The following is a 27,742-nucleotide window of genomic DNA, read 5'->3' on the forward strand; positions in this document are numbered from 1 at the left end:
TTAACCATAATTAAAAGAATAAGATTGAGTTACTTATTTTAAGATATTATTGTTTATTTTTTTTATCATTAGAAGTAATTTATGTTTTATATTGGATTGTTTAAAATTAAAATGAATATAAAGTAAAATAAGTAATTTTTTTTTATCTAAATCATGGATAACCTTAAATAGGAAGTGTATTTACCATTCAAACTAGAAATCTTTAATTAAATTAAAACAACTTTAATTAATTTAGGTGTTTGGTGCTGGAAAAATAAGTAATCACGTAAGTAATACAAGTAAATTCAGTAAAAAAAAAAAGTAATAAAAAAAGGAAGAAAAGAAAAGAGATTTCCCTGAAACAGTTTGACTACCAATGGGCGAGGGACAGGCAGAGAAGGTACCGGTTAACCCCTTGTCCTGTCATGATCTACAAATTTTCTTTTTCGAGCACAGTTTCACTGAAAAAAAAAAAGAACAAAAGACGAAGATAAAAAAGTAAAGAATAATTTAAATGAAAAATTAATTTTAAATACAACCAAAACACACCAACGATTACTAAAATCTCTTGCCAGCTTTTCCTTTTCTCATTATTCTTCTCTCTCTCTCCAAAGTCCATACTTTTTGATTTGTGGAATTACTCTTGTTCCTACCTGGTTCAGCACAGCCTCCTCAATCTCCTCCTCTTGTTTTTTCTCTTTTTGTTTTTTTATAATAAAAAGATTCAGTTTTTTTGTGTTGTCGCTGATACCTATTTGCATTTTGTGTTCTGGGTCAATGCTGTCATGTTCTCTGCAAATTAGGGCTTCAATCCGTGCTCTGGGGTGATTGATTCTGGTTCGTGTGTTGATAAGTAATGTAGCTGGAGAAGATTGTGTGTATTCTGAATAACAAGATTTTATCTTCATTGTTGCGGTTGTTACGGATTTTGTAAATTTAGCATCTTTTTCTTTTTTTGATTTGGTCCTTATCCTGGATTTGTTTCCTTATTCCCCTTTTTGCGGCTAATCGGATGAATAGATTGGGAAATCCCATTGGATTTGAGTGGATTCTCCAATAAAGGTTGGAAATTTTGACCTGCTGGACCCCTTTGGGCACAAAATTTGGTGGTGAAATTGGGAACAAATCTGAGCAGAAAAGACTCTCTGTAGTTACTGGGTGTGGGTGGATTGAATGTCTGTGATGATGGATCATGTTATTGGTGGGAAGTTTAAACTGGGAAGGAAAATCGGGAGTGGGTCTTTTGGGGAGCTTTATATAGGTGTGTAATGTTCATGTTTCGTTCCCCCCTTTTCCTGTCTTATAGTAATTGTAATCTTCCTTTTGCAGCATTTTCATAGATTGTTATATGGTTTATAGCATATTTTTATTTATATTCTCTTTGTCAGCTGTTAATATACAAACTGGAGAGGAGGTGGCTGTCAAGCTGGTATGTTAAGTTATCTTCAAGTTTTTAACCCTCTTTTATGTCTGGATGGGGCAAAATGATTAATTAGTTAATTGATCCATTGATGTGTTCCTGTTTCTGATTTCATGTGTCTAATATGTGCATTTGTGAACTCATCAGTAATCACCTTGATTTAATCCGTGGAACATGGTTATTAGACCATAATATATATGTCTTGCACCCATTGGAGTGCTTTAGAATTCCATTTTGTAGATATTGTCACTTCAGATGAAGTCTCCTATATTTTTATCAAGGTTATGAGAGTTCCATTAAGGATACGTGACACTTGATTTGAGAGATAGTTTATTATCGTTGGAGTAACAGAGGAAATAACATTTTTTTCTTACACTTTTACTGAGCAATACTTATGGATTGCAGTGGCATGGGAAATGCTACATTATCTCGTTATGGATGCATACTTTAGTTCACATTGTTATGCTGCAGTTTATCTTAGATTGTTCGTCATATTCTTTCTTTTGTTGTGTTTTGAAATTTTTTATATCAGTTAATGATGTTAGTCTGCTCATTATATTCTCTGTTTTTGTTCTTAACCCTCTCGTCCTCTCCCTGTAAAATTTCAGGAACCTGTGAAGACCAAGCATCCCCAGCTTCTCTATGAGTCAAAATTGTATATGCTTCTTCAAGGAGGAAGTAAGTCTAGGTCTCTATTTCTTTTTACCATTTTGGGTTCTAAATGTATTAGCTAATACCTCTTGCTAAAATTTCATATTAAATTGTTTCTCAATCATTGTGTGTATGTGTTTGCTCTATCTTCTGGAGTCTGGAGAATAGCTTAATTGATGTTCTGAATCTTCTTGTAATGAAACCAAAACCATTAGTCTCAAGCTATTCCCTCGAAGTAATGTAAGACTGAAAAGGTGTTAGAAAACAATTAATATGTCTCCTTTTGAGTAATGCAATTTGGTTCATTATTGAAGCGGGGATTCCTCATCTCAAGTGGTTTGGAGTAGAGGGAGACTACAATGTCATGGCAATTGATCTTCTTGGACCAAGTCTGGAAGATTTGTTCAATTATTGTAACCGGAAGTTAACATTGAAGACAGTGTTAATGCTTGCTGATCAATTAGTAAGTCAATGTGGGAATTATTTAAGCAAAGTACCTTAAATAGTGATACTAATGTTTTACTGGCTTAATATTGTTGTTCAGATTAACAGAGTTGAATATATGCATTCTAGAGGTTTCCTTCACCGTGACATTAAGCCAGACAATTTTTTAATGGGCCTAGGACGTAAAGCAAACCAGGTATGTTATTTTGTTGAAAATGCTTTCTTTCTTCTTCCCCTTTTTGTTTTGGAAAATTTTGGTGGTTATTTCATCATTTTAATAATACTCTTAGTCATGATGTTAAAGCACATTTTGGAATTCAAATAGTGCAAGACCACTAAAGTATGTACCTCCAACAGAACCAAATTATTCTTCCTAGATACAAGAGAAGTCATAATTTTGTCTATTGGCTATTGCTAATTTTGTCTCTGCTTTGGTTTTGCCTGCATTTTCTTTTCCTGGTTGATACCTTGTTCTCATCTCCTTAAATTCTTCATTTTCTCTTGTAGAATCTTATTTTTCATGGAAAACATTACACTGGCAAAATAAAAATAAAAATTAGCAAGACATGAGTTGTGTAGATGCTATATCTTTCCACTTTAGCATCTCATGTATAAATATTTTCTTGTAGAATTGTTTACAAACATGCTGTTAATAACATTGCTTGTGTTTATCTTTCCACTTTAGCTAGTCTTAAGTTAGTTTGCGTCCAGTTTTGAGTACATTGCAGGCACGTTGTTATCAGCTGCTGTGAAAATGTGCTATGCACCACTTATGGGAAGTTGCAGCATCTTGTTTGTTATACACCAAATTCTTGATGATTGATCTGATCCAATCTTGATATCAAATCTTTGGGGAGGTTCAAAAGCACTTTTAACCAACCAAGTTCGGATACCCAAGATAGTAGGGTGTAGTGGTGACATGTTTGATGATGTCTTAGAATTTGGGCTTAGGATAAAAAAAAGGAGCGGAATGTTTATCTTCACTAGGATGAGAAAAGAACCCAAGAAAAATGCAGCAGTCATTTGAAAAACTGTGAGAAACCAGTGGTTATTTTATTTTGTCCTGTTTTTGTAACTAATTGGTTAAGACTTAAGAGTAATTAAGTGGAGGTTTAGGAGTCATTTTCTACAACAAACCATAAGGTGGCACCTCGCACCTCATCCTGCCTCAGGTTTTGGCATGCCATGGCCACTTCTACACCTTTGAAACTCACAAGGCGTTCATACAAAGTGATTGAGCATCATTGAGTCATCACACATTTCTTCTGGCTCTTATCAATTCAATGAATGATTTTGCTATCTTGTTGCCTTGCATTCTATTTCAGCATAATCTTTTTCTTTGGTGCCACTAAAATAAATGATTGATAGATTCTGAATTGAACCGTTCTATTTGATCATGCAAATTCCAGTTCTTTTAACTATGTTCATATCATGCTGGGTATCTCATTTCAGGTGTACATCATTGACTATGGCCTTGCAAAAAAATATAGGGATCTTCAGACTCATAGGCACATACCATACAGGTAAATTCTGTCATCATTATTTCAGGATATTAGGGTGTAGTATATAAAATGATAAACAACACTTCAGGGAAAAACAACCTTGCCTTATTAATTGCATGTCTTCCTTGTATTTAAGCATTTACCTTACATCACTTCTATAGGTATTCAGCCATTTTTCAAGTGGATAATCTTTACCTAAATGTAGGTAGTATTGGTGTCATTCACTCTCACTATAATGATTAATGATAATATTAATTGGGATCACTGTCAAATACTGTGAATGTGATTGTGTTTGCAACCATGCATAGCTCTGCAAAATTCCTCTTTCACTTTAATTTTCACTATAGTAATATAGTTCTATTTCTTAGTTTGTTTGTAAAATTTACATTTATTTTGTTATGAAATGTTGTCTTTCTTGCACATAGGGAAAACAAGAACCTTACAGGCACAGCTCGGTATGCAAGTGTCAACACTCATCTTGGAATTGGTGAGTAATTTGTTGTGAACTTGTGGTGGCTCATTCTGTTTTGTGTTTACAAGCAATAATTAGAAAATTATAATTCTTTCTTTTCCCAATTTTACTTTATTTTGCTGGCAGAACAAAGCAGAAGGGATGATTTGGAATCTCTTGGTTATGTGCTCATGTACTTCTTAAGAGGAAGGTCAGATACTTGATAGTCACATTTACTTTACCCCGCACTAGACTTGGATATTTATAATATTATTCTTACTGTAGTTTATCAAAAAATGTTGTTCTCACTATCTCTTTCCGTTGTACTACTTTTTTTCCAGTCTTCCTTGGCAGGGACTAAAGGCTGGCACCAAAAAACAAAAATATGATAAAATCAGTGAGAAGAAAATGTCAACTTCAATAGAGGTATAATTACTAGTCGAGTCAGTGTGGCTTTTGGATAAATTTGATATTCCTGCTGGATCTAGTGTTTGATGCTTTGAATTTGGTTGGATGTTGTTGACTGGTCTGATCTGCAGTTGGACCTGAATGTATGATACATAGAGGTTTAGAAGACAAGCTAGACCTGAATGTATGATACATAGATGTTGTTGACTTTGAATGTGAATACTTGTGAGCAAAATGAACTGCATGTTTCTCTTGTGCATTAAACTAGATTTACTTATATACTAATATTGGATTCTGCTATTAACTAAATTCTCCGGGTGATTTTCACATTTTAAGTCTTAAGTCGTATATTCTTTGCATTCAACAATTGGCATAACTTGCACATTTTTCCCTTTACCTTTCCTCTTGTATTTCAATTCTTAATTTTGTGCCTGTATAACAGGTGCTCTGCAAGTCATATCCCTCAGAATTTGTATCGTATTTTAACTACTGCCGAACGTTGCGGTTTGAAGACAAGCCTGATTATTCATATTTAAAGAGGCTTTTTCGAGATTTATTTATCCGAGAAGGTCTGATACACAAGATGTCTACATTGGATATTATCATTCTGTATATTTTGATGGAAATCTAGTATGTTAAACGGTTGCAAATTAATCTGGACATTGTTAGTGCAGGCTATCAATTTGACTACGTTTTTGATTGGACTATATTGAAGTATCCGCAGATTGGTGGCAGCAGCTCTAGAGGACGGGTTAGTACTTTTGTATCATGTTTGTTTGGATTTTGCTTTCTAGTTGAGGTCACTTACTATAATATAATTGTTTTAATAACAGCATGAAAGTGGCAAGGCAGCTATGCATGCAGGACCATCTGTACAAAAGCCAGAAAAAGTATCAGGTCAACTATCTTTATCGTTTGCATTGCTCATGTCAATAATGGTCAAACTACTGTGTTTTTCTCAAATTTATTTTTGTATGCTCCTTGGTCATTCAATTGCTTATTTCAGTTGGGAAAGAGATTCGAGAAAAATTCTCTGGTGCTGTTGAAGCTTTCTCCCGGAGGAACCCAACAAGTCCTAGTCCTCGTGGTGATCACTCCAAACATAGGAGTTTTGAGGAAGTAGCGGTACACAAGGATGTGGTAAATATTGTTTTCTAAACAAGATTCCGTTATTCATCACATGAAGATTTCTCTATTGTTTTTAAGACATTGTGAAGATGTTGCATGCAATCGTTTGGTATCAATTTTTATGGCTGGAGTTTTATGGTTGTGGAGTACTTATGTCATGGAAGAAATGGTGAAAGTTGCCAATTAGAAAATGACTTTGGTTTGTTTACCTTTAGTCCTTAAATTTTGATTGGAGCAATTGAGCTGAATATTTTAGTTTTAGATAACAACTTTGTTTTTAAGTAGGTAGGTGCTGTGTCTTTATTTTGCCACAAATGTTAATTAGAAATTTACTGGCTCAATTTATTAGTCCAATGAGATTTAAGTGTGTTATTAGATCTCTACTGTACACATTTGATGAGTATGCTTTCTACTCATGTGTTCTTAACTTTGTTTTTATCTTGTGTCTTAAGTACCGTGATCAAGAGAAAGGACGCAATTCATCTCGATATGGCAGCAGTTCAAGAAGACCCATAATCTCATCGTCAACTAGGCCAAGTTCCTCTGGTGATCATACTGACAGTCGTACTGGCCGGCTAACTTCAAGTGGAAATCGATCATCTGCCTCACATAGAAATATTCAACCTATGTATGAGACAAAACAACCAACTTACATGCGCTCTGGATCCACCAGAGGCAACCGCGATGATCCTCTGCGGAGTTTTGAGCTCCTCTCCATCAGGAAGTAACAAGTATATCCAGTTTCAATTTGTCACAGACATTTTCTAAATTCTAATGCACCTGTTTATCCAAGAACTATCGATCTCGAGCATTATGGAATCATGTTCATGTATATTATTGAATTGCCATGAGCCATGATGTCATAATCAACTTCACTTCCTGTTACCAAATTATGGACCAAGGTGGACTATTTTCTGCCCCCTCATAGATATGCCTTCTGAAGAAAGATTTCTCGGATGTTGTATCATGTTCCTAAAACATGCTCCTGAGAACTCAACCAGGGGTCCTCTCCTTTTTACTAGAAAAAACTTGTTTTCTTTTCTATAAATCAAAATAGATGAAAGTAGAGTTGTAGTTTATGATACAATTGTTATTGTTTTTTCGCATTGAGACCCAACACTGCCTCTATGTTTCCCTTGTTATGAGTGGAATTATTGATGTTAGAAATTGGTCTCAAGCTACAAGAGCGGTTTGAGATCTTCCGTTATTCATTTCTCCTGCAGCCTATAGTCGCATGGCGGATATATTTGCCTACTCAGAACCATATAACCAGGTATGGTGGTGGGTTGGCTTTAAAATCTCAAGTGTTTGGCTAGTGTGTGTGTGTGTCTATATATATATAAGTATTTTTTTAAGCCAAGGGGATATATTTAATGAGGGTTATTTTATGTGAGCAAGATAAAATATTGGTCATTGAATGAATGATTAAGATTAGTTGATTTTCAAAAGGTTACAGAATAATTATTTGATTTTAAAAACTCAGTTTTAGTTTCTAATAAAGTAATCGTCTCCGTTTGATGAAATGTATCATGTAGTTCCCATTTCCATAAATGAGAAACCGAAAAACTATAACTATACTTGACACATTTCACCCATATATTTTTCATCTTCTGTAAGCTATTTTTAATTTTCGAAAAACTAAAAAAAAAACAGATTCGTTAAAAAGTACGTAATTACTACAATTTTTTAAAAACACCTTTCAGTTAAAAACTTGTTTAGTTAATGGTATCTAACTATAAATGAAAGTGAAACATATCTAGTATTGCTTGGCGAGAAATTTACAATTAGGATCAATTTGGCCCTCCCCATCGCGAATGAAATAAGTAGTAATTCAAAGTTTTTTGGTTTAACCGAGTAACAAGTTAATTGGCCAGTTGTTCCTCAATAATATATTTATACGACAGCAAAGTTTAAACTAAGACACTAGAGAATGCTTGTATTTTATTTTTTCATAAATGGATATTCCAAATTTTGGTTAATTTATTTACGTTAAAGTCTTTGTAGTTTCTGAAATCAATTCTTGATGATGCAAGGTCTACATGAGCAATTAACTAAGTTTGGCATTTCCCTTCCAGAGAATCAACGAATCCACACATGTTCAATCTACTATCATTCTCCCGTGTTGCCTAATTTCATTCCTAACAAGCACCTGCACCTATAAGTAAAAGCTTTCTTCGGCCAGCCACAACATTAACCGACTTGGCAATTCACTTACAAATAGAGTCAAACTAACGTTTTTCCTTATATCCCCAACGACAACTTCTACAAGTAAATAGCCATCTCAGAAATTTTAATATATCATTATTCATACATAATAATTTCAAGATTGTATATACACACTCAACTTGTGAAATCCCAAGAAAACATACTTCAGGAAAGAATTTCAGTTTAAAACTTTTGAGTTCCAGAATCACAATCCCATGCAAAATTTATGGGTTTCTAAGAGCTGCCAAACGCTTCTCAAGTTCGTCAATGCCCGAGCTGCAGTGGCATCAAATTTACAAGGTCAATTAAACTTACAAAAGAAAACCAAGTAGTTAAAGAAGTTTTAATTATTTTTATTGTATATATATATCCACAGGTTTTCCTCCTTAGGAGGTAGTCCTTAGGGACCTTGTAGCAATTCACCCCCTCCCCGTGGGTTGTTTTTCACAGTATTCAATATTCATGCAAATAGACACAAGGATCCAAATTAAATTCTTCAAAAAAGAGACAGTTAGACAGAAGATACCTGCTAACATTTTCAGCATTCTTTGTTGCGACTCTCCCTTTGGGAGCTGCTGATAACTGCCAAAGAGTTCAAATAGGACACAAATTAGGTTGATCAAAAGCATTATGATATGATAGATGAGAGGAGTGCAGTGTGCAGAGATTAATGACAGCTTATTCCTACCTGTGAGGCAACATCTACACCAATTTCATCGAGCACCTGCAAGAAAAGAAAAGAGGTTAAGTCAAATTGCCATCAGTTTCTTTTTGTAATTTCCAAAGAAATCCCAAAGAACAAGACATTTGTTATGGATTGTAATACAAGATACATTTGTTACTCCTCCTAGTAAACAACTTTATGTGAAATAAATGCCATGTCAAATATAATAAAAGTCTTTAACTATTTAAAAAATTAATCAAGTAAAAAGCCCTGTAAACATTGCAATAAAAGGCAATAGAAAGAGTACCTGGTTTGTCAGCTCTTCAGTCTCCTCTTCAGCTTCATCATTATCCAAGGCATCATCTATGGCATCTGACATCATTTCAGTCTGCTCATAAAATTATATACCATTAAAGTCTGCAAGTAGTTGAAACAAAACACCGGTTCCTGTTATTCTAACTTGAAAAATTAGTAAACCAAAACATCCTCTTACAGTCATATCCATCTGTGCTGATTGTTTCTGGAAGTCTTGTATAATTTTAGCTTGCTTTGCTGGTTCCATTTGCTGCAATGAATATTCTAATTTAGTTCAAGGAGAAAAGAATAAAAAATGGTATAGTGATTTGTTTAAAGACTTCAATGTCAATGTTTTGTTTATTTCGTAGGAAGTTAGAAGAACTGCTGTTATCACTGCTGTTTCCTGATAGAGCACTTTTTCTGAGTTTCTCCACAACGTTGAATATATTAATATCTAAGCTTTCAAGAAAAGTTATGAAAATCTAATGCAGCCAGACCTTAGACATAGAAGTACGTATATGATAGACACATTGAAAGCATTGTTTCTTGAGGAACCTTAAATGGAAGTTGTCCTTTTACTGAATGATGCATTATATGCGAATGAGATTGATACGGATTGTTTTTGTAGGCAATAGGCAATGATTTATGATGACAACAATTCATAACTATTATTCAGTAATGTTGAAGAAGTATGCTATTAATTTGGCTTTGCTTGGAACTCTATATTAAGTTTCATGCTTTTTATACACATCTAGATATGTATCCTGCTTGTATCATATCCTATATACTCTAAAAATAGCTGTATCACTAATATTGGAAGTGTATCATATTCAATGCACATCATATCTATGCATCATAGATAAAACCTAACAAAATAGTGCTCTTATGGACCAGGAACAAATATATTGTATGGACATGTATATTTAAAATGTAAGATTGAATGTGTGACCTTATTCATAGCTACCATTGCCTTAGTAGCACCTTTCAAGCCAACAGCAACAGAAGAATGTGCATGCATGGCCTGCATCAAATGACAAACATAGCTAAGACAGAGCAGATAAAGCATGTACCTGCTTAAACACAAGTAGCAAAAGAAGACAAATAAACACACCACAAAAAACAACGGCTTCATCGACAACTTACCTGTGTGTGAGTTGCTATGCCTCTCATCTGAGCTCGACTACCTTGAAGATTAGCAATTTGTTGTCTAAGCCTGATCAACTGGCGAGCTAGAATTTTAGTTGCTGCCTGAGAAATCAATGACAAACAAAACATCCATTTTAGAAATCAATGCCTGTGAACAAATACATAAAAGAAACCTACGCTTATGAGCAAGGTTTTAAATTGTGGTCGTGGTTGAAGTTTCGTCACGTTTTACAATAATGCAAAAAAATTGCAGTCCCTGATGCCCAAAAAACCTTGACGTTGCATCATCAAAAATCACGATGGCGGACCATTTTCTAAAACCTTGACAATGAGCATGAAAAGGAGATGAAACCTCATTTCCCGTCTTAGCAGTTCTCTTTATCTCAGCAACAAGCTTTTTTTCCTAATTACACCAAGAAATAGGCCATATTATTATAATATACCATCAAAAGTTGAGACTCAAGAAAATAATCACATTCACTCGTTAAGTAACTATAATATAACATACTTCCAATTGTAGAGCTCCAATTTCCTTTTCTATTCCTGAAATAAGGGAACATATTATTACATCACATAAGTGGAAAACTCACACCTCTAACATATTCCAATCACACGAAATTCAAAGGTAAAATTGATCGATCAAAGGGTTTATGAGATTGATTGAAACACTACACTACCTCTAGTGGCGTTTGTCATTTGTCGTTTACTATCACGGAGAGCCTCTGCACGAAATAATAAAATTGTCAAACCAAAACATGAAAATTCAATTGATCGGAAACGAACGCAACCCAAACGTGACGCTATTTGAATTATTATAATTAGGTGAGAGAGAAAGCGATATCGGATTGGGAAGGAGAAGAAGAAGAAGAACCTTTGGCCGTGGGTTTCTTGGTGAAGATGTTCATGGCGATCGGTGTGTTGTCACAGTCGAAGGCAATTTACGGAGAGACACGCACTACACAACGATGGTGGAGAGAAGAAAGATCCTCGTAGGTTGTTAATCCTAATATTTACGTTTTTTCTTAATATATATACTTTCTCATTCGATTCCACTGTATATATATATTTTTAAAGATTTTAGTTAATAGAAACCGCGTAGTCTTGGTTCCCGTATTTAAGCATAATAGTTGACTTGTCTAATTAAAAAAAAAAAGCAAAATGCGGATCAACTAACTAAAAAGAAAAATGTTTTGATTGGAATGCACAAAATTACACTATTTATAGTTTTTTTTTATAATTTCTATAATAAATATTTTTTTCTTTTTTTAGCTCATAATCTTTAATTAATATCTTAAGGATACTGATTAATAAAAAAAATATTTATATGTTTTTGTTATACTAAAAGTTTTTTTTGGGTAAACTAAAATAAATGTTTGAAAAAAATTATAATCCCAAATTTCAGCCGTTTTTATGAAGAAGAAAAAAATTATCTATAAAATAAGTTGATTGTCGAGGAGATTAATTAGATGAAATTTGTAGAAAGCTTTTTTTCCTTCTAAGAAATAAGTTGTTTTTTAAGAATATAAAAAATTGTAATTTATGATTATTTTTCGACAGCTTATTTTTTATTTAAACTATTTGTATACTCTTTTACTTTGTAAAAGTTGATTTTTTATTCCATCCAAATGAAATTAATGATTTTTAAACACTTTTTTCAGCAAGCTTATCCAAACAAAAACTTTTGATTATAATCGAGTATGCTTATCATTGATTATTGAAATAATCTAATTTCATTTTACACAAGATTAGTTCTGTTATTTATGCAAACGGAAGGTGATTTCAACAATCATTTTTTTTTTTATATATAAATCAAAATGTTCGTTGCATGGGATTAATGGAAGACCCTTCATATTAATCCCCTTCAACTGTTGCTTCGTCCACTTTTGATTGCATTCTGAAAAGTCTATTCTATAATGCAATGAGAAGTGCAAGAAACAACATTGAAAGTGCAAGAAGTTTTAGGCTATGAAGGATTGAAGTCCCATCAACTAGCATTTAAGAGTAATCAAATGAGTTATCAACACTAGTCTAAAAATGTAAAAGAAAACATATAATATAAGGTGTTGATACATGTGGTTGAGTCTTTTGCTCATTCTAACTGGTAATAATAACTTCATTTTAATTAATTATTAATTTTTTTATTTGATAAATGATATGAATTTTACTATAAATCTTTTTTATAGTAGGTAATTTTTCTTAGCCTTACAAAATGATTTTTTTATATCACAACTATTTTTTGCTTAAGACAATTATATTCCATCTTAGTATGATTATTATGAATAATAAAATTTATATGTAATATAATTACATATTCATTAGAACTTGAATCCAACACTACTAGGATAAAATATATCCACATCAATTTATTCATGCACTTTATGATTTTACAGTAGGATATGTCTTCTAATATAAATTAATATAAAAAGTTTAGAAGTCTAGGGTATGTCTTATCTAAACTTTTTTACTAAAAAAATAGAAAGAAAGCATTTTTTTTCTTGAATGAGAATTACATAAGCATGTAATTACTTTATTGATTCTCGAGACATCAATAATTTAGTACATTAGTCACAGCAACTGCGTGTAAAAATATCTGTACATCAATCATCAATAATTGACGTATATAGATGCAATAGAATTTGAGGAGAGGAGGGGAGAATTATATAGTGTTGTAATTTCAATAAATATTAACTACGCAAGACTAGTATATAAAAACAAAACTCCTCTAATTTGGGTAACTTTTCAGTATATTTTCAGTAGAACGTCTTTGAAATTGTCCTTCTTCCTCTTCAAAGGACCCGTGTTTGTTCCTAGTTTGTGCATCTTCTTCAAAGGACCCGTGTTTGGTCCTGGACTTAGAACTGTGTCTAGCATGGACTTCTTTAATATTGGAGTTTGAGTCCTTAGAATGATGATGATGATGATGATGATGGGGTTTTGATCTGGATTTGGATGAGCCACTACCAACATTGGAACCATCTTTTGACATCTTGGGGCGAGATTTTTTAGGTGACAAATCACTCCCTTGTTGTTGTTGTTCGAGTGAATCTGTGTCCCCATTGCATGGATCATTTGGGTGTGAATTAGGTTTGGATGACTTTTTAGGTGGCCTTGGCCGGTCTGACTTTTCCTTTGCATGAGACTCTCTTATGTTTCCCATTGATTTCGTTTGCCGCTTGGATGATTTCGGAAACTCACGTGAGTCCTTCTCTTCACTTTGACTATGCCCTGACCTTGAACCTCTTTCCATTGAATCTGCACAGGAACATTTATAACAACTAGATTTAAATATATATAACAAGCCACCCAATATATAGTATAGAATCGAAGACATTAAAACTCATTTAGAGAATTACTTGAGCACGTTTAAACTGTAAGCAGTTTTATGATTTTATCTGATTGTAACTACTTAACTAGCCTTTGAGTGTCACCACATCTTCATGAGAAAGATTGTCTACTAAGCGAGATTTTAGTGACTTCAAGGTGAAATGAATCCACGTTCATTAAAAGTATGAGGGTCATTTAACCTTTTTTTTTTTAATGTATGCATGTTTCAACTAAAAAAAATTTATGAAAGGTCACACTAACTTCTTAGATTGGTAAATAATTAGTGTATGAGTACTTTTTTAGCTATATCATTCGTTTATTTATAACTATTAATTACTTCTCATTCACCCATTCATCAAAATTAAACAAGGTCTTAGTTTGCCATTTAAATGGCTGAAGGATATATTTTGAATGTTAACTCAAAAGTGGAAGCACAATATTATATGTAGCATGTACCGTGAGAGGTCCTTTGGACTGAATTATCGGATCTTTTGCTATGAATGTCTCCATTAAGATTTTGGGGTGCAGATGAATTCCATGGGACAGATTCAAACTCGTTCATCTGAAACAAGTGAAATAATGCTCCAATGGTTTTTTTAAAATGATGCGAAATTTACACGCAAGTTTGAATACAAGTATTTACACAAATATTTTAAACACATTGGTTAATAAAACCAATTTAATTTAAGTAAGTAATTGATGTTCCACAAGTTTGAATATGTTAATTAATGATAATTAACAGTTAAATTTTTTGGGAAAATAGAGAATTACCCAGCTGGGATCATTTTCAGAGGAACCAGAACCTAAATGCGCCACATGCTTTACATCTGTGGGATTGCTAATCTGAATTTCCGAGTCTTTTTCATCAGTATCTGCGAAGTGTATGAGTTGTATTCTTTTAATTAATCAACATAGTCTTTCTACAACTTTATATTTGAGGATAGAAATAGATAAAATAACTCGTTAGAAACACAATAATTGAATGCCACGTACCGAATATCTGAGAGATGAATCTTAGGCCTTTAAGGAGGCCCTTCACCTTGTTGTTGTTGGACATGTTAAACAAATCTTATGAGTTCGAATTCTCTTCACAATAGCAATATAAAAGCTTTTCTTAGGCTTCACTAAAACCCGGAAGATAAGAATTCAACATTTAATTGGAAAGGAATTCATTGTTGACTTGAATAATAGTTCCATGAAGAAATCATCAATGAGGATAATTAAGGGGTATATTTTAACTCTTGGTCTAGTGATTTTATGTCATTTGCTGAAATAGAAGAGTTGTTCAAAAACTTGAGGCAGGTTTTGACAACAAAGTGTCGTGGAAGATTCTATGATGAGAAAAGGGATGAATATGCATCAAACCATTTGTGTTTAAAAGCACATCTATTTTTACTTTCGTTAATTCTACGGCAATAGTTTGTTTGTTGGTTTCCCCCTTCAAGCAAAACCAGAAGCTGATCGAGATTTCAGGCGTGGCAATGAGAATAATTGAAAGGAAAAAAAATCAATCTTGAATTGAAGGTGCTAAATTTAGGAAACCTTAACAGGTTAATTATGCCTCTAAAATTAATTAATGAATTATGTCTAATATGAATGAATATTTTGCAAGTGGAGGAAATAAGTCAGGCTATATATTCGTAGGAGCATATATAAATTATAACCTAATGATCGAATTTTTTTTTGAAGATGTATTATTATTATTATAAAAAAAGATTTGTCACGTAGGCGTGATAACATTATACTGATTCTTTTTTTTTTGCTGAAATTTTATCGTTTTTTTTAATTCAATAAACTATTAATTTAATTTTCTTGTAATATTTCACTATTTACTATATAGAGCTTAGAGTTGAAGGAAAAACTAAATTGAATGAGTTTACTCACTTTTTTGTTGATTGAATGTCAGCAACTTTTTGGCCAAGCCATTCAGAATGGAACCATGGAAGGCTTTTACAGGTAGGTTTCCAATTTCCAAACACAATCTGAGCTTACCTTTTGCGGCCTTGCTAGCTTGTCCATAGTGTTCAATGCTCAAGGGTTGCTACCAAAGAAGTGACTGATTTTTTTACACAAGAAATTATGTAGCTAGGACTCTAACTGACCAATTTAAAGAATAAGAAAACTTTAAAAGTTTTTGTTTTCGTTGCACCATTTAAATGATGTTTCAGTTTCATGCTTATATCAAGGCCACACATGGAACCTGACATATATGCTATGTACTGTAACAGGAAGAGGTAGTAATCTCTCATCTCTTGTTTTTTTAAAAAAAAAATAAAAATTGCATTGCATGGCAGCATCGTTTTCTGCTGTTTCTACTCTATCTTCAGCTTCAATTCAAACTTATGATAAACGAATTTGCATTTCAGGTTCTGCACGTGAGAAGTCAGCTACAGTTTCTCAAGAGATGTCAAGAGAGTAGGGTAGATGAGGATCTTGGTGCGCCTCTCTCTTATCATGATCTCCCTCATTTTTAAATCATTGATCTCAAGGCTAAGTCAGTGAGCCAGGGCTTCTTTACAGTGTAAATTTATATTATGGAGCATGGAATACGTTCAACTTGCTTTATATATAACACCTCGGGTAGCATAGAACCTAAATTGGCAATTTACCTATGTATCGATCGAGTCAGGGGCGAAGACAGAAATTTTATATAAGGGGTCAATATAAAAAGCATAACTAAAATAAATATTTAAAATTTTACACGTATGATATTTATAAGAAATTTAATATATAATATTTTCTTATGAGAAAAAAAAATATATAAATTGTCTTGAAAATAAGAGAGATATAATCAACAAGTACAATTAATATAAGATTGGTAGTAAATTAAAAGAAGGAGAAAATGGAAATTTTTTATTTGAGCGATAAGAAAGTTTTATTATAGTCAAAGTATGTTATTTAAAATATTTCAAAAAAAATAATACTCAAGTCACATATGAAATATGAAAATATTTGGTTAAATGAATAACACATGATAAATACTTAAATAAATTAAGTAAGTATAAATTTTTTATTAACGAAAATAAAAATTATAAATCTAATAAAATATTACTAAATGAAACCAATTGTTTTATTTGTTCTAAAGCTAACTTTTTATTTATTTATAATTTAGTCATTTTTATGAAAGGTAGAAAGTTATTTTATGTATTTTATTATTTCCTTAGTTCTTATTTATAAAATATAATCAAAAAACATGCAAGATAAAAAAATACAGGATTAAAAATATTAGAATTATAGTTTTTTTGTCAGCTAAAAATATATATATATTAAAAATATAGTAAAAGAAACTTAAGCATAAAATAGAATAATAACATTTAAAAAAGTTTGTGATCTTACGAAAGCCATAAAAATATGAGAAATTAAATATAATTGTCAAATAGAAAAAAAAATGAGGACACTTTTGACTTTTAAATAAAACATATTAATAAAAAAATATTAAAAAGAACCTTAAAAAAATGGGTCATGAAATATTTTTATACATAATACTATGAAAGTTTAGAAACTGGGCGGCCATTATCCCTGTAGACCCCACTCCCTCCACGGCTCCACCTCGAGTATTCACAACTGAAGATTGTTTTCTTTTCTACAAATGATTTAATACTCCATTTTTTCCCCTAGTTTATACTAATTCACTCTGTGATAGTACGATGTTTCGTATTAAATTCTTGTAGTTTTTTTATTTATTTAATATTCAGTATGTTCCTTTTTTCTTTACAGCATTATGGTACAAGAAACATTTTTTTTTTTACTATGATAGTATGTTTCTGGTCATTATCATGTGTGTAAGTTATTTTGATTATTTTAAATATCCAGCTAATGACCTTAAGGAGATAGTATGGTACAACAAAAAAAATTATGTCCCAGAATCAATGATAGTATATTAGGAAGGTGTTTGGTACAAGAAAACAAATTATGCTTGAAATTATGATTTTTATGAATCATGAAAAATATGAATAAATAAAATATATCTAAAATCTATTTGGTTAATCATAAATATTCTTATAGCTAAAAATAATCTATCATGACTAAAAATATTTATATAAATTTTTTGGAAATCAAAGAATATCATGATATTTTTATTATAAACTTTAATTACTTATCATATTAAATAATCTAATAAGAATAACACCCTATATTTATTATAATAAAATTTATTTTTAGTTTGAGAAAGTTTGATTCTTACCTCTATATGTGAATAATTTAGGGGAAAACTTAATTATAAAAATCATCCATGAAAAATATAGATTCTCAATTTAAAATTAAAAAAAAAAAGTGAAAACTTTTCTCTTTTTGAACACCTCTAAATTTAATTTTCCATAATGACCAAACATTAAATTTCAACATTTCTCTCCACAAAAAATTTCACCAGAGATGAAATGTTTGTCCATTTCATTAGACCCAACCCCCCTCATATTCCTCTAAAAAAACTCCCCATTAGAAATTAATGTTAACTTTGGATAGATATCTCAAATTAATATCCAAACTTACTAAGATATTTAAATATTTTACTTAATTATTGATTAATATTACCGAGACAACAATAATAATAATAATAATAATAATAATAATAATAATAATAATAATAATAATATCGATTGTTATCTTCATGTAGCTAGAAATATTTTTTATTTTATTTTTAGCACTGGTATCCAGATTTTTTTTTTGAAGAAACTGGTATTCATATCTTATTAATTAGCTTTTTTTTAGATACAGATTTTATTACCTTATTAAGTTAATAAGAGTTGTTCTCCTTAATTGACTTTTTGCATTCAATGATAAATATTTTATTTGTTTTACTATTATGTGAGTTTTTATAAAATAAAATCACCAACACGCTGTGATTGAGAAATCAATGTCATTTTAATTCCATGCATGCTTTATATATATACATTTTTTTAACAGAAGTTTTATATATTATTATATATCAATGATTCTGAGAATATGTTTGAACATTCAGTGGACCATAATTGACATTGGCCTCTAATAAAGAGCTAATTAGAAGGCAACCAATATTTCATATTTCGTTATCTATATTTCTCTCCATTGCAAATGTCTCAGCTCTTCCATTATTACCTTACAATAACCAAACCCTGAAAAAATGAATGGGTTTTATAAACTATCCCTTCCTTCACCTCCTGCAGTTGATTTTGCCTCCGATGATGGCAAGGTAGTGCATGCATGCTTCGAACCTTTCTCTGTCACCGTTTATGTCATTCTATTCGTTAATAATGAGTTTTTACTATATTGTTAATTTGTGTTTTGCGTATGCAGTCAAAGTTTCTGTTCATTTTTGCATATAACATTTTAAGATAATTTTTAATAACCGTCTTAGAATATATTTTATAAAACATAAATAATTATAAAAATGCCAAGCCCACCTTTTACATCAGGTCTAGTAGATCATTGCTTTTTTAAGTAGTGTACATTACTATATGAAACTAAAGCTGATTAAGTGTCACTTTTCTCTTTTTGTTCCTTGGGACATCATGTCTAAAGTATTGAATGTGTTATTTAAAATGATAATACATACTGTCTATGAACATAAGCACAAATTAACAGTTAATAATTTATCTCTGCATCCTTCCATTTACATTAAGGATTAAGAATAGATATAATGATTAAACTTACTTTAATTTTTATATCTCTCTCATCGTTTAGGACTCTATTAAATTTATCTTTGTAGGCTTCTATTAATCAAAAAATAAGTTTAATTGTCTTTTATGCATACTCTAATACTCTAACACTTAACATATTCCTCTAAAAAAAACACTATACATTTGATCCATAAAAAAAAACACTATACATTGGATAGATAAATATAGAATACTGAAATGACGACTATGCAACTAGTACTACATCCGGCATATATGCAATGGTTGTATAATAGAGAAATACTGAAATGACGATTAACATATTCTTAACTTGTTTTCATTTTGATCTTTTGTTTAAACATCTTCAAAATCATAGAAAACTAAAATTGTAGAATGTGTAAGACAATCATGTTCTATTATTCATATGAACTTTATTGAAAGTCTACAAGTATAATAAAAAAATATCTTAGATATTGTAACTTGTAAGAATCCAACAACCAAACTCAAAACGTGTTCAACTTATTACTTGACCTCCGAAGACACCACCACGTTGTTTGACATTGCTACTTTAACCAAATTATACATATGGATGAGTTTCTGTTTTTTTTTTTTCATTTCTTTCATTATTATGTTTTTCTTTTTTTGAAATAAATGATACTTTTTTTACTGTACAAGTGATATTTTGTATTATGTGTGTATCATCTCTATTTTATTAATAATAAGAGAAATGAAGACTAAATGAGAAAAAAAAAAATCCTTTTTCAGTTTAAATCCTCTTAAGACACTATTAAAAAAAAGTTATAATCAATGAAAACTCAAGTAATAAATTTTAATTATTTATTAATATTATTAGAATTCTAATTGGTTATTTTTAAGTATCTTAAGATATTTTAAGGAATTAAAAAATATTCATTGTTAAAATGATAAAAAAAAATATAATTTTACGTATCCCAATAAAAAAAATTATTTTTAGCTTGTTTACACATATCTCAAACACTAGTTATCAGTTGTCTATTTTTAATTAATGTTTTAAAAAAATCATTTTTTTCTTGTATCGAAATAAAAGTACGTATTCGATTCTCTCCTTTTTTTTTCTGCGTCGGCAATAATGAAGTTGAAGTTCTGCAATCACTGAAAAAGAAAATGGTTGACGGTTGACTGATAAAAACATGAAAGAATGACCGAAGACAGTAACAAAAATGGATAGAACATAGAAGTGCGTGAGGTTGAAGCAAAAGAGTTGTGTTGTGTTTGAATAGGTTTAGGAAAGGGTTTTGCGGTGGTTACTGTCAATGGCGACGGCGGGGTTGTATCGACGCCTTCTTCCTTGTCCCCCCGCCGTCGAATTTGCTTCTTCACAAGGCAAGGTAAGCTACCTCTCTATAGTATGAGAATGAATGCAAATGGGTAACATTTTACTTTGTTACATAGTATAATGTGTTTTTTGTTTGATTGAATTTCAGAAACTATTTCTTGAATCCATTCAGAATGGAACCATGGAAGGCTTCTACAAGTTGGTTTCCTATTTCCAAACGCAATCCGAGCCCGCCTTTTGCGGCCTCGCCAGCTTGTCCATGGTCCTCAATGCTCTTGCCATTGATCCTGGCAGAAAATGGAAAGGTACAAACAATTCATGCTTCCATCACTAACCTAATTAACCACTGTAATTAATTATGAATCTTAGCTTGAATCATTGAATCAATTGTCCTGAGTTCTGTGATTCGTCTGCAGGTTCTTGGAGATGGTTTGATGAATCTATGTTGGACTGTTGTGAGCCTCTAGAAACGGTCAAGGCTAGAGGCATCACGTTTGGGAAGCTTGTGTGTTTAGCTCATTGTGCCGGAGCAAAAGTTGAAGCCTTTCATGCTAGCCATAGCAGCATCGATGATTTTCGTAAATATGTTATCAAGTGTTCGATGTCCGATGACTGTTACGTAATCTCATCGTACCACAGAGCTGCCCTCAAACAAGTATGTGCTATGGTTTGTGGAAGTTTGGCATAATAGGAAATATGAAAGTTTGATAGCTGATTAATTTATTTTGGTAGACACATTTGGTGCATATGCTTAATTCTAGATGGTTGAAGTGTAAACTTGACTTTGTTTTCATGACAGACGGGAATTGGTCACTTTTCTCCTATCGGAGGGTATCATGTTCGAAGGGACATGGCACTTATTTTGGACGTTGCACGATTTAAGTATCCTCCTCATTGGATCCCACTTAAACTTCTTTGGGAAGGCATGAATTATGTAGATGAGGATACTGGACAATCTAGGGGGTAAAGTTTCTTATTTTCTAATGGCCTACTGTTTTAGAATGTTACTGAAACCTGAGATCAACAACCACAAACAAGTATAGTCAAGGGTTGGTGCCAGTGAACACAAAGAACTGAGTGTTTTTCATACATAACAAGTAAGAAATTATGTAGCTAGGACTGTAGCTGGCCAAGTTAAGCAATAAGAAAACTAAACACTATCTCTCTCTCTCTTTTTTTTACATAGTTTAAGTGATTTGCTCAACTTTTTTACCCTCTTTAGGTTCATGCTTGTATCAAGGCCTCACAGGGAACCTGGATTGCTTTACACTCTGGTATTTTTCTTTTTGTTCAATAATGAATTTCACATTTCAGGATGTAGTAAATAATGTTGGTGTGTGCATTAACTTGTTGGATAATTTCTTTATTTGTGCACTTGTGTGTATGTGACTAGGTGCATGGATTCCTTCAATGTTGTGCATTATAAATTCTCTGTTTTTGTGATATGGTAAACTTGTTCTTAGGAGCATATTGATTTATTTCTAGTTAATGTTATCTTCTAGTGAGCAATTATCTTTCCTGTGAAGTGGAGTACAATTTACATTTCTGAATAGAGGAAATACCTTGTTTGTCCTCTTATTCCTGTGATTACAATGTTTTATTTGCAAATATCCATTCAGATACTTTCATGTTGTCACAATAGTTCTCTGTCAGTTGAATTAGAAATGCTAATAAGGATAATGCAATAGTTGAGTGAGGTTTAATTGGATATGCTTTATGTGTGGTACACTCATACAGAAGGTTGGAAAGTCAATTTGCACTATGTAGGTTGGGCCGTGTGTGTTTTAACTCGGATCTTATTTCATGCATTCCACTTCTTATTTTAACAATCCTATGAATTCTGAAATTAAGAGAATATAAGACGTCAATGTGTTTGCACGCGTGAGCTTGTGTGTGGAGTGTCATCACTGTCATGTTTGTGTTTTTCATTGTTTGCATTGGTATGGGTTGGGTGTATCTTGTGTGTGTTTGTGTAGTTTGTCACATTTGTGTTTTTCATTGTTTATGTTGGTACGGGTTATATGTATCTTGCAGAGCTGCAAACATGAGAGTTGGATTAATATTGCAAAATTCCTAATGGACGATGTTCCTCTTCTGTTAAAATCAGAGGATGCGAAAGACATCCATCAGGTTATTTCAATTATAGTCGCATCACTGCCATCTAATTTTGAAGAATTCATCAAGTGGATTTCAGAGATCAGGAGGCGAGAGGATGGTGGTCCAAGTTTAAGCGCAGAGGAGAAAGCAAGGCTTGCTATCAAGGTTTAATATGTCCAATCACTCCTTGTAACAATTCTCTCCTGCATTGTATATTCTATTTTGGTCTCAATAATCTCATAGTAACTTTTTTGTTATGCAGGAAGAGGTATTGAAACAGGTGCAGGAGACTGGGCTTTTCAAACATGTAGCTTCCTTTTTGGCAAGTTCTTGCAGCAGACAAGCATCAGGTGATGGAGACACATTACCTTTCATTGCTGCAAGTGTTTGTTGCCAAGGAGCAGAAATTTTAGGGGGGAAACCTAGCTCATCAGGGTATTGCTGTCGAGAGACATGTATGAAATGCTGGAAAGCCGAAGATGACAAGCCAATAACAATGGTTTCGGGGACTGTGGTAAATGGTAACACTGAGCAAGGGGTTGATGTGTTGATTCCTTCATCATCTGGGAAATTATGTTGCATTTGCTCTAAAAGTAAGTACATAAGGGTGCACCCAGCTAGCACTGATGTGCTAACAGTGCTTCTGCTGTCCTTACCATCTACAACATGGGCTGGCATCACAGATGAGCAGCTTTTGACAGAAATACACGGTCTGGTTTCAATTGAAAATCTTCCTACTTTGCTTCAGGAAGAGGTAGTTATCTCATCTGTTTTTAAATTTATTTTGCATTGCATGACAGCACTGTATTCTGCTAATTCCCCTCTATCTTCATTCTTCAACTTCAACTTATTATAAACAATTCTGCATTTCAGGTTTTGCACTTGAGACATCAGCTACACCTTCTCAAGAGATGTCAAGAGGGTAAGGTAGACGAGGATCTTGGTGCTCCTCTCTCTTGACTGTTAAATTTATATCCCACACCATTTTTTTAATTCGTTCAATTAGCTTCATGGCACGTCGAGTAGTGTAGAATCACTTAAATTTTCTTTTACCGCATATTGACAACTGAAGATTTTCTTTTCTACCAGTGATTCAGTATCTCATTACCTAATTACATTTTTTTTTCCTAGTTTATGCTAATTCACTCTTGGTGATGGTGTGAACTTGCCTATTAAATTCTTGTACTTTTTAAATATTGTTTTGCACATATGATTCTGATATTTATATCAAATTATAACAACATAAACAAACAAAAAAATGTATTCGGTATATTTTTTTAGGTTCTGCTGTTTCAAACTGCTCTCGCAAATAATTTAGTGTCCAAAGTTTGTCAAAAACTAAAGATGGTTTTTAAAAAAGGGTCTTGCTAACCATACAAAACTAAAAGAAAAAAGTATTTATTGTGTAAATCATAGGAGAGTGTAAATAAAATCATATAGACAACATAATTTTTTGCTTCCTAATAAAAGTATATCTATTTTAAATTTTTTAACCAATGTCCTTAGGAGGTAGGATATTAGTTAGTATTTGTCTTTAAAAAATGGCTAAAACTTAAAGTTCCTTATGTGTTTTTAGAGTTTTAGTGTTATTCTCTTATTAATATGGACATTCATTACATGAGTTATTGTAGAATTTTAATTCTAATTACTGAATAATACTAAAGTTTAAAATACCTGTTTTTAAGTTTTATCCAAAAAAAAATACAGGAGAGCTTACCAAAAAGAAAAATGCAAACAAATAAGAAAACATGAGTATTAAAATGTATTGTTCTAAAATAAAATAGAAGAGTAGATTGATTTAAGTGATAGGTTATGAAGTTCTCATGCTACTCTCATAACATTTTTAAACGTCATATTTAGTCACAGTTGATTTAATTTTCTTTTTCTCATTTTAGAATGACTGATGCCGAGATACGGAGATAGAATATCTAAGATCTTGGCTGTTAAAATTAACGAAACACCCAGCATATCGAAACCAACCATTGACATCTAGAATATTGTTTTTTGATAATAATTAAAATAACCCGCCCTTATTACGGTCATAAAAATTAATAGGAATTTTAGTGTGTAATATATGCTGTAAATATAATATAAAAAGTACTATTTCATATATATAACAATTTTTATAATCAGTTTCTCTAAGGTAATTAACATAATCAACTTATAGTACGGATCATAAAATTCAAAAAGAATTTTGGTGTACTATTCATTAAATGAAATATTAATTGATTTTAATAAATAAAAAATTGATGTATTCGTTGTTTCGATATTAAATCAATTAAATTTAAATATACTACTCATTAATATAATTAATTTTTGTAATAAATTCAACATTCGAATATTAAATCAATTAAATAGAAAATTTCTACTAATTAAATCTAGACTGATTTTAATCAATTTATGATTTCATTTTATATCTATAAATAATACACACTTTTATAAGTAAGAAAATAATTTTTTAGAAATAAGATTACTTCTTAAAATTTTATGTTATATACTAATTTATTTAAGCCTATTCCTTATTTTGGTTTTTCTTATTTTGTTTATATTTTTTTAATTTTATCTTTACGTCCCATATAAATCATTGTTGTTGTAAAAAAAATGGTGAAGAGGAAATTTGAAAAAATATAACTAAATGTACTTAGAGATTACTTGAACATAAGATGCTAAACTAAATATATTGTGATGTGAAATTCATTTTTATAAAATATATTTATTCCTTATTTTTTAAGTTTTAAATTAAATTTTTAAAATAATAAAAAATATTATCTCACACATAATTTTCTCATGCATCCCATGGATACCTGTACTGAGTGCATGGGTACCCGTACTGAGTACACTTACTCGTGTGATTGTGCTATAATAATCAATGATTGTTAAATAAGGATAAAAAATGATAGGAAAATTGAAAATATATTTTGATAATTTCTCATAAGTTTTTAATTAATTGTGTAGTTTGTATTCTTTATCTTATTTAGTAAGAAAATAATATTTTTATTATTTATTTTTAAGGTGTATGTGAGTTAATTTAGGTAAAATTTGATGAAATCTGTAATTCAATCTAATTAAATTTGAGTTGATTGGTTTGAAACGGTTTTTAAATAAAAAAAAATTAAAATTCAAATCAAACCAATCCATTTGTAATCGGATTGGGTCAACATTTAAATTTCCCTATTATTTCTTTAAATCCAATCTTTATAAGGTAATTTTTTTATTAAATAAAATAATAAATATATTACACATAATTATTGCATGTAGTCAAATAGTAAAAGAAAATATATGGAGAGGAACCGCATTGTTATTATCATCCTCACATAAACTAACATACTACGCTAAAAATATTCAAAAATTGAAGTATAATAAACAAGTTAAAGTACCACATTCACTGAGCTTGAAAACCAAAAAACTAGAACTATTATAATATAATTTGAAAATTCAATATTATTAAATAGTCAAATAAGTAATACAAATGAAACTTCAAGTATATTTAGAATAGTTTGAAACTAAATAAAAATAAAATTTTGAGAAATATATAGAATAGTTTGAAACTAAATAAAAATAAAACTTAAAGTTAAAATCCTAATTTCATGAAAATGACTTGAAATCTTGAGAATTAAGAAATGAAGAGACAGTTTATCTCTTAGTTACTTAGTATTTTTTATAATTTTTAAAATATATAAATAAATAATACTAACGATAATTTAACATAAAATAACAAATCATGTCAATAGGTTATGTATTGGTGTGACTCAACTAAAAACTCTACATATTTGAACAAGTTAGGTCAAGTTTGACTCAAACACACACAAAAAATATATACAACTCAAATTGTTTGAATTGATTTGAATTAATTCAGATTTACGAATACTCGGTTCCCATCAACATCACTATTTCTTTTAGTGTAAAAGACTAGGTCTTATATGCATTTTAGGATCCAATCAAAAATAGTTTTAGTTAAATTGGTAATTTTAATTTTGCTAACTTTAATTATTTAAAACTCTTATAAAATTTAAATATTTAACAATGTTCTAAATATCTATACAAACTAAAAAAAAATTGAGATTAAATAATTAAATTGGATTTACTAAATTTAATGATATTTTTTATAAATACTTTCTTAAAATTACAAATGTTACGGGTTAAATTAATAATTTTTGAATTTATTTATTTTAATTATTTATAATTATCATAAAAGCTTTTTAGAAGTTAAAACGTATAAAAAATATTATGAACGCTTTCTTGAAATTGAAAATATTTATGATTAAAATGTTATATTTAATTTAATTTCAATTTTTTGAAAATTATTATAAATGCTTTCTTAAATTTTCAAAAATTTGTAAAAATTATAAATATTTTCAAAATTATAAATTTTTTTATTATTTGCATTTGTTTTGTTACGATAGTTTGATTCGTTTATACAAACTTCTTTCATTTTAGGAGAGCATATTGTCAAAATTAATTTTATAGTTGTATTGATATCTAATCACCTTCAATCATCTTCTATTTTTTAATTAATAAATAATTTTTATATTATGAACCTTTGAATTGGTTCATTTATTTTCATTAATATATGAAATTAATAATATTATTAGTATAATTCTTTATATAATTTAAGAATTTCTCTCTCCAAATTTATCTGTGCGACCCGTGCATGCATAAGTATTATCATATATATATATATATATATATATATATATATTAATATTTATTTCCTCTAAAATTATTAAATAATATTATTTAATTCAATCAATTCATTTTAATAATTCTTATTTCATTAATTAATCATGGTACTATTAAGTGAGACATTTTTTATTCAGAAATAATTATAATTTAAATGATGTATGAGATTAAAAACATAATTCAAGATAGAATTAATTCATTAAATTTTAAATTGATTATTAAAGTTTTACATTATATATGATATTCAATTTATTTAATATATTATAATTATGGTAATTTTTTATTAACTACCATAATTTTCTATAATTTCAAAGTACAATTAATTTACGAATTATACATTCCTTTTTTGTGTTGCATAATTTTTTCTGACATTTATTATTTATTAATATTTAATATAATTATTCTATTAGTCTTTAATGTTATAAAACTCAATATGTATC

General features: G+C 30.6%; 4 protein-coding genes across 7 annotated transcripts; 2 read left to right on the top strand and 2 right to left on the bottom strand.

Annotated features, from left to right (window-relative positions):
• The first annotated feature begins 520 nt into the window (after positions 1-520).
• LOC100807882 (casein kinase 1-like protein 6) lies at positions 521-7,190 on the top strand. 3 transcript variants are annotated; one of them, XM_006604437.4, is made up of 15 exons: positions 534-894; positions 1,000-1,240; positions 1,368-1,408; positions 2,008-2,077; positions 2,365-2,513; positions 2,595-2,690; positions 3,947-4,017; positions 4,422-4,483; positions 4,595-4,658; positions 4,789-4,873; positions 5,298-5,424; positions 5,530-5,606; positions 5,689-5,752; positions 5,862-5,995; positions 6,436-7,190. In XM_006604437.4, the coding sequence occupies exons 2-15, from the start codon at positions 1,153-1,155 to the stop codon at positions 6,709-6,711; spliced, it is 1,404 nt and encodes a 467-aa protein (XP_006604500.1). In that variant the 5' UTR covers positions 534-894; positions 1,000-1,152; the 3' UTR covers positions 6,712-7,190. The 3 variants fall into 3 exon arrangements, with proteins under 3 accessions (XP_040868531.1, XP_006604500.1, XP_014627336.1); XM_041012597.1 differs by having other exon boundaries at positions 521-1,240; XM_014771850.3 differs by lacking the exon at positions 1,368-1,408 and having other exon boundaries at positions 535-1,240.
• Positions 7,191-8,339: 1,149 nt separating this feature from the next.
• LOC100306343 (uncharacterized) lies at positions 8,340-11,300 on the bottom strand. Its single transcript, NM_001250392.2, is given in 11 exon segments — positions 8,340-8,464; positions 8,715-8,770; positions 8,877-8,912; positions 9,160-9,240; positions 9,346-9,417; positions 10,099-10,170; positions 10,293-10,397; positions 10,648-10,698; positions 10,804-10,838; positions 10,973-11,017; positions 11,167-11,300. Coding segments are annotated over 11 exon segments (639 nt in total). The 5' UTR covers positions 11,201-11,300; the 3' UTR covers positions 8,340-8,412.
• A 1,717-nt stretch (positions 11,301-13,017) lies between these two features.
• LOC102666244 (CRIB domain-containing protein RIC7) lies at positions 13,018-14,676 on the bottom strand. The gene is made up of 4 exons (XM_006605168.3): positions 14,613-14,676; positions 14,391-14,491; positions 14,076-14,181; positions 13,018-13,547 (listed from the first exon to the last, which is right to left on the bottom strand). Exons 1-4 carry the CDS (start codon positions 14,674-14,676, stop codon positions 13,018-13,020), a joined length of 801 nt encoding a protein of 266 aa, XP_006605231.1.
• Positions 14,677-20,290: 5,614 nt separating this feature from the next.
• LOC100808418 (glutathione gamma-glutamylcysteinyltransferase 1) lies at positions 20,291-23,786 on the top strand. Of its 2 annotated transcripts, none has more exons than XM_003554246.5 (8): positions 20,291-20,577; positions 20,674-20,830; positions 20,942-21,180; positions 21,325-21,488; positions 21,748-21,799; positions 22,560-22,787; positions 22,885-23,376; positions 23,496-23,786. In XM_003554246.5, the coding sequence occupies exons 1-8, from the start codon at positions 20,503-20,505 to the stop codon at positions 23,580-23,582; spliced, it is 1,494 nt and encodes a 497-aa protein (XP_003554294.1). In that variant the 5' UTR covers positions 20,291-20,502; the 3' UTR covers positions 23,583-23,786. The 2 variants fall into 2 exon arrangements, with proteins under 2 accessions (XP_003554294.1, XP_006604501.1); XM_006604438.4 differs by having other exon boundaries at positions 20,291-20,572.
• The last annotated feature ends 3,956 nt before the right edge of the window (positions 23,787-27,742 follow it).

The sequence above is a fragment of the Glycine max genome, chromosome 19 (genome assembly GCF_000004515.6).
Source record: "Glycine max cultivar Williams 82 chromosome 19, Glycine_max_v4.0, whole genome shotgun sequence".
Taxonomy (NCBI): Eukaryota; Viridiplantae; Streptophyta; class Magnoliopsida; order Fabales; family Fabaceae; genus Glycine; species Glycine max.